Source organism: Triticum aestivum, chromosome 4B (assembly GCF_018294505.1).
Source record: "Triticum aestivum cultivar Chinese Spring chromosome 4B, IWGSC CS RefSeq v2.1, whole genome shotgun sequence".
NCBI lineage: Eukaryota > Viridiplantae > Streptophyta > Magnoliopsida > Poales > Poaceae > Triticum > Triticum aestivum.
This window is the reverse complement of record NC_057804.1, coordinates 31,499,466-31,506,287: the sequence shown is the minus strand read 5'-3', so window position 1 is coordinate 31,506,287 and position 6,822 is coordinate 31,499,466. Positions and strand designations below refer to the sequence as shown.

The 6,822-nt window shown below is 44.1% G+C and overlaps 1 protein-coding gene across 3 annotated transcripts; it reads right to left on the bottom strand.

The window, feature by feature from the left end:
* Nucleotides 1-292: 292 nt before the first annotated feature.
* Nucleotides 293-6,669, bottom strand: LOC123090815 (serine/threonine-protein kinase MPS1). Of its 3 annotated transcripts, none has more exons than XM_044512156.1 (6): nt 6,249-6,669; nt 4,292-4,690; nt 3,363-4,207; nt 2,555-2,746; nt 1,577-1,738; nt 293-1,432 (listed from the first exon to the last, which is right to left on the bottom strand). In XM_044512156.1, the coding sequence occupies exons 1-6, from the start codon at nt 6,454-6,456 to the stop codon at nt 935-937; spliced, it is 2,304 nt and encodes a 767-aa protein (XP_044368091.1). In that variant the 5' UTR covers nt 6,457-6,669; the 3' UTR covers nt 293-934. The 3 variants fall into 3 exon arrangements, with proteins under 3 accessions (XP_044368091.1, XP_044368092.1, XP_044368093.1); XM_044512157.1 differs by having other exon boundaries at nt 3,363-4,132; XM_044512158.1 differs by having other exon boundaries at nt 3,363-4,129.
* Nucleotides 6,670-6,822: the final 153 nt, after the last annotated feature.

Below are 6,822 nucleotides of genomic sequence, written 5' to 3'. Positions count from 1 at the left end.
GCTACAAAAGATAATGCCTGTGCTGTGCATCTGCAGATGGAAAGCACCAACACTTTCCACCAGATGGGGCTCGTCTATCTGAAACAACGTGGTTGGACAGTCGATAAGGTGCTGTGGGCTCGTGCGTTGGGTTCAGTCGTACGTACGTACTGGTAAAAAACATAATAATCAACCCAGATTGGAGCACACACAAGAGAACTGTGCTCACAAGCCACAACCAGCACCAGCGGGATGACTCCTGCGGTTGGTTTGATCACAACAGTATCTCAACAGAAAAACCAACGCCGTCGGATCATCATCAAACGCGGCCAGGGAAGATGCCTCCTGCGCCCAACTAACATACAACTACTAAATATCTTCAATTTCAACATCAGTGTCAGTCCTGCCATGGCATTGCTTGCATCAACTTCCTCCTAACACCCGGGCACCAAGAATGCCCAGCCCACTACCAAAACAACGCCTCCCTCTCCCTGCCACCCCAACTCATCATGCAGGTGCTATTTACATATACAGATTACAACAGACGCCGTCGCCTAAATTCAGAAGGACCAAACAGACGAAGAAGAGACTAAAGCACCACCTGCCTAGTTCCTCATCTAACAGGAAGATGGATCCTACCAAGGAAAACCTCGTGTCACAAATGGTCCCCCGGTTACCGGTTGTTCTGGGGACAAACAAAATAAGCCGAAGAGGAGGGCATACATACATACACCAACGACGACCTCAGGACGACACATACATGGAATTCCTCAATGAAGTGCTGAGCTTCCGTAACAACACAATTGAGCCATAAAATCGGTGACGGTCAGCCGCGGATCTTGCCCAAGACCTGCAGTGCCTGAGTAGCTGTCTATCGAATCGTTGCAATTGATGCTTGATCTCGAGGAGAAGATGGCGCGCGCTGAGCTGAACATGCCGTCGACGCTACGCTGTGTTAGGTTTCAGTGCTTTGACTGCTTTGATCCTGCTTGCACTTTGCAATCACGCCTCGAAGCTCGGAACAAAGTCTGGCAACCTCGGGATTGTCCCAGTGTGGTCTGACCTGCTCTATCAGCATGCTGCACGGATCAGGATCAGGGTTGATGGGAGGCACATCCCGTGGCACCAGAGGGACAAGAAAGGGGTGTTGAAGCAACTGAGGTATCCTCCACCGCTCGTCTCGGTCCCAGGCCAGGCACCTTTGCATTAGATCAATAAGCCATGGGTTGTCGACCGGTTCATAACGGATCTTGTGGTTCCTATCGGTAACAGCTTTGAATTTGGTCCAGAAAGTCGTGTAGTCTGCAAATGGTGTCTTACCATACACCATCTGATATAGAATACACCCAAGAGACCAGATATCAGTTGGCCGACCACACTTGAAAATGTTCCCACTGGAATCTTGCTCATTGCATAGCAATGCTTCAGGTGACATGTAGTTAAGTGTTCCTACCTGCTCTTTACAGGGAGAGATCAAAGATTAGCATGCCAGATACAACAAATTTTGATGTGACTGGTCAGTAATATTCTTACTAATACAACAAGTATATGCAACTGCAGAAATAAACAAGCGAAAGCAAATTGCATCCCACGGTACCTGAGAATCACGTTGAATGTTTGTCGTATCATTCATTATAGCTTTGGCAATGCCAAAGTCTATTAGCTTCAGTGATCCCTTCACAAGCATAAAATTTGCAGGCTTCAGATCGGAATGCACTATCCGTTCCTCATGGATTGTATTGACTGCTTCAAGCATTTGCTGAACCACAAAACAAGGTAAATTTGAGAAGGCCCTAGGATTTTTGAAATTCAGAATAAAATAACCACTTATCTGAACGTATTCATTACTAATAATGCAGGTACAAGTTCTAGTAACCGACGTCCCCGGAAATGCAAGGTGTATTTTGATTCGTTAAGAGAAGGTTTGGGCCAACAAAGACATGTGGTTTATGTGACACAATTGATGTTATTAGAATGATTGCATTTTTATATCACATACACAACCACACACTAATCAATTAATTATTGGTCAAAGCCTCGTCTCATGAATCACACTACACATTACATTCAGGGACGGAGCAAGTATATGTTTAACAGAGCCAAATAAACACATGGATGATTAAAATTTTGCACATGCCAATAATTATGGAATATATCATAGTCGACTACATTACTTTCAGCTCTATCAGTATAAAATATTAACCTACATTGCACAGAAGATGTATTGAGGCTTAGTACAAACTTTAACAGCACAGTAACTCAATAGAATGCGTGAACATTAACCTAAGCAGGACACATACAAATGAACAATGGAAAATTGTGTAGCAGTTTGGCAAGAGGCAATGCAATTAAAAATCTGGAACAACATTTCTGAGATAAATTGATAACATACTCTAAAATAAGTTAACAAGATTTGGTTCACCGAGCCAACTACAGCAATTTTTTAATGTTGATTTGAAGATTGGGAAGAAAAGCTTGCATCAAAGGTATCCACCTACATTCTAGTTCATAGTTAGCTAATTGTCCTCTACTCAAGCCTTATGCTATTACTTAACTCGAATTAAATAAAGGTTACCTGCCAATAAAACCGCAGCCAATTTTCATCTATTTTCATATTTGAGTTGCTTCTCTCCTTCCACTTCTGAGCAACCATATGTGCTAAATCAATTTCGCCAAACTCAAGGACCATGTAAATGTACTGATCATCCTTAATTTTTCCATCTCGAGGTGAGATAGGACCTTCTTTAAGTAAATTTTTATCAGTGACCTGGTACATGCCAAAAGCCTTAGGCAGATTAGATAATATTTCCTCTATACAGTGAAAGTATCCTGTGCACAGTGCTGCCGCTAAATACTACTCCCTCTGTAAACTAATAAGATGAGTGGCATATCTTATGGCAATCCATAGTTGTTCTTAATCAGGTTTCACACAGCAAGACAGATTGAAAACTTGAAATTTTAATAATCACAGGCAAAGTAGGCTCCTGATAAGAAAAGATGCTAACTTTCCGCTAGCTGGGTTTTTTCCAGTTTCATTGGTGCTAGCCTAACCATAATTGTATGGAAGTTTAAAAAATATCAAGCACTGGAAATTTCAAAGGACATGATTCTGTTATGCGTGCACCTGAAGGGCAAAAGTTATGAGAGAAGTTCTAGACAATACAAGGAGCAGAGGGAACAAGAAGCTTCCAGTTTCAAAGACAATAGAAGTTAATTTTCTGCACGGAATAATAAATAAACTAAAATATCATAGCATCCCTTTGCATTTAATAAAATACTCCCAGGACACAGAAAATGAGTCCGATAACTCAATAGAGATGCTGTGTACAAGTATCAAGTTATATGCAGCCCAAAACTAGTAGAGATAAGGTTAATACCAGTACCTCGTAATCAATTAGCTGTATGATGTTACTCTTTCCTTTCAGCTTATTTAGGTAACCGATTTCTTGGCAAAAGCCATATGCTGTCGGGTAGTCACGACCTTTAAGCTTTATCTTTTTCAGGGCGTAGATTGCACGTTCCATTGATATAACTTTGTGAACCTCACTGCTGCCACCAGATCCAATTTTACCAAGTTTCTGATAAAGCTTCCCGTTCACCTTAAAGAAATGTTCAGGATCATAACCCTTTTTTCGGCGCTCCTTCTGATCCCTGTTTGCTTGCGAAGTACCCCCATCCTTGGCAGACGTAGATTGTTCATTAGCAGATAACCCTTGGCCTCGGGATGGCAAACCTCCATTGCCAGGGGCAGCTTTGTCTGTTGTATTAGGAACCTGACGGTTTTTAGGATTCCAATCACCAACACTTGATGGCATTGCAGCTTCTTGCTGTTTGGGAGGGACACTACCTGGTATAGCTGCAGATGATTCCACTGTACATTCAGGCATCTGCATTGGCGAAGCATATTGGTTACTCTGAGGAACTCGTGTATTTTGCCCTGAATGTAGTGATACAGCAGTAACTGAAGAACCAACGACAGAGCAACGGGTCATTGGCTCTCGATTCTGATTACAAGCTTCTTCAATCCCTTTTTGAGGCAAAGTTGCTGCATCATACTTGACATCCATCTCAACTGATGCACCAGCTAGCTCAAGCTTCTGATGTTTCCCGCCTTGATCATGTGCTGCTTGAGCCACATGATAATTATCTCCTGCTGACAATGAAACAGAATGCAGATAAGACAACATACTGTCCATTCTACTGTCAGTGGTTACTCCTACATTCTCACCTGCAATGTAAACTGGTAACTAAATACAGAAACAGGTCTGCATTTAACTTTACAAAAAAGCCAGAGTCAAAAAAGGAATCTTACCCTGAGAAGTTAAGTGTGAATCGCCAACTGATGCATTTCGAGATGTGATCTTATAAGAAGAAACATCTAACGACGACTTATTCCTGTTCACAAACAGATCCATTTCATTCTTCTGCTGGTCGTTTTGACCAGCATTCTGATTGCGGGTATCAGTGATAGTACTCAACATGGAAGGTGTAGACAACATGTCGTTTTGATTTGATGCCAGTACTCCTGCACCAGCGTTAACATCCTTTTGATCAGGAGACACCTTTTGCAACCTGGAGGCCGCCAGCACGCCTCTCTGCTTCTGCATAGCCATTCCTTCAGAACTCTGTCTAACAGAAGGGCTGGTACCAGCTTTCGCCGGCCCCTCACCTCGAGGCAACAGGATACGAGTTGCACGCTGTGTTGTAGTACCTGAAGCAAGTTCAAGTTAAAACAAGATGACAACACATTTTAGACAAATTCGGTTGGAAACGAGCATCTTTCTCTGTAGCAGGGTCAGGGAATAGAATCGGAAAGACAGTTTAACTGTAATTCTTACCAGGAACAGGGCCTACCACAAAAATGTTTTTTTTAGCAGGACGATAACTCAGCTTTATGTTAAAATTCCACATATAACATTACAATATTTCATTTATTTCAAAAAAAAAAGTATGTGAAGAAAAGGTCTAGACTCTGTATAGACGGAATCTAAATTAATATAATTCATCTAAAGAAAAGTCTAGCTTCCGTATAGACAGAATCTAAATTAATATAATCCATGAGAAGAAAAGGTCTAGATTCCATATAGACGGAAATCTGAGATGCAAACCACATAGGAATTTTGCAAAAACAAAAAAAAAACATCAAACTAATTTCTAGGATTTTAAAACTGAGCTCAAGTCTGAAACTTTAAAACCATTTTTTCCTTAATCAAGTTGCAGTGAATATACAATTGCATTGCAGAGCAACTGAGAGGAAATGTGATATAACAATCTTCGGATAACAAACAATATCTCGCTTCAATCTAATTTGCCACACCGATTGATAGACTTTCTAGAACATCTTTTTGACATAGCCTTACAAAATAAGCACATCACAGCTCACCATCCGCAAACAAAAGTAGAGCTAGCACTAACAGTCAGGATCTACTCTGCAGGTTCATTTCCCGTGTCCTGAAGCTACTGCGTGTTAACTTGGTTCGATTTGCATGTGACAGACGTTAGGCTAGATGCATAACCCTAGATGGAAGCAACGCATAGGGTGTTTGGATAACCATTTTTTCCTTAATCAAGCTGCAGTGAATATACAATTGCATTGCAAAGCAACTGAGAGGAAATGTGATATAACAACCTTCGGATAACAAACAATATCTCGCTTCAATCTAATTTGCCACACCGATTGATACACTTTCTAGAACGTCTTTTTGACATAGCCTTACAAAATAAGCACATCACAGCTCACAATCCGCAAACAAAAGTAGAGCTAGCACTAACAGTCAGGATCTACTCTGCAGGTTCATTTCCCGTGTCCTGAAGCTACTGCGTGTTAACTTGGTTCGATTTGCATGTGACAGACGTTAGGCTAGATGCATAACCCTAGATGGAAGCAACGCATAGGGTGTTTGGATAACCATTTTTTCCTTAATCAAGCTGCAGTGAATATACAATTGCATTGCAAAGCAACTGAGAGGAAATGTGATATAACAACCTTCGGATAACAAACAATATCTCGCTTCAATCTAATTTGCCACACCGATTGATACACTTTCTAGAACGTCTTTTTGACATAGCCTTACAAAATAAGCACATCACAGCTCACAATCCGCAAACAAAAGTAGAGCTAGCACTAACAGTCAGGATCTACTCTGCAGGTTCATTTCCCGTGTCCTGAAGCTACTGCGTGTTAACTTGGTTCGATTTGCATGTGACAGACGTTAAACTAGATGCATAACCCTAGATGGAAGCAACGGTTAGGGTGTGGCTGAGCTCACCGAGGGGCCTCTGGCGCTTGCAGGCCGCATGGATCTGGCCGAGGAAGTCGAGAGGGTCGCCCGTGACGGTGGAGGAGGAGGAGGAGCCCGAGGAGGAGGTGAGGTTGGTGTGGCCCGTGTCCCCGGCGGCGGGGAACGTGGCGCTCCTGCCGGCGGCCGCGGCGTCGTCGGGGGCCGGGGGGCGGAGGAATTTACCCCTCCTCTCCATCGGCTGCGTCGGGGCAGGCGGTGGGGCCCAGCGGCATCTCGCCGGAGAGGCGGACCGGGTGGGGGGTAGAGACCCTAGGGTTCCGGAGCTTGAGGCGGCTGCTTCGGGGGCCGCGGAGGGGGACGCTCGGAGCCGGCGGCTTCCCGGCGCTCTATGCGCGCGGTGGTGCGGCGCGGGCGCGGCGGCGGCCGTGGGACGGGGAGCCGGAGCGAATCGGGGGGGGGGGGGGGGGGGGGGCAGGAGGGAATGGCGACGGAGCCCCCAAATTTTGAAATGGATGCCGAGCGAGCAGGAGGACGGAGCAAAACCTTTTTTTCTTTGCCACAAATGCCGCCGCCGTGCTGGTTGGGCTAACGGGGCCTCCTG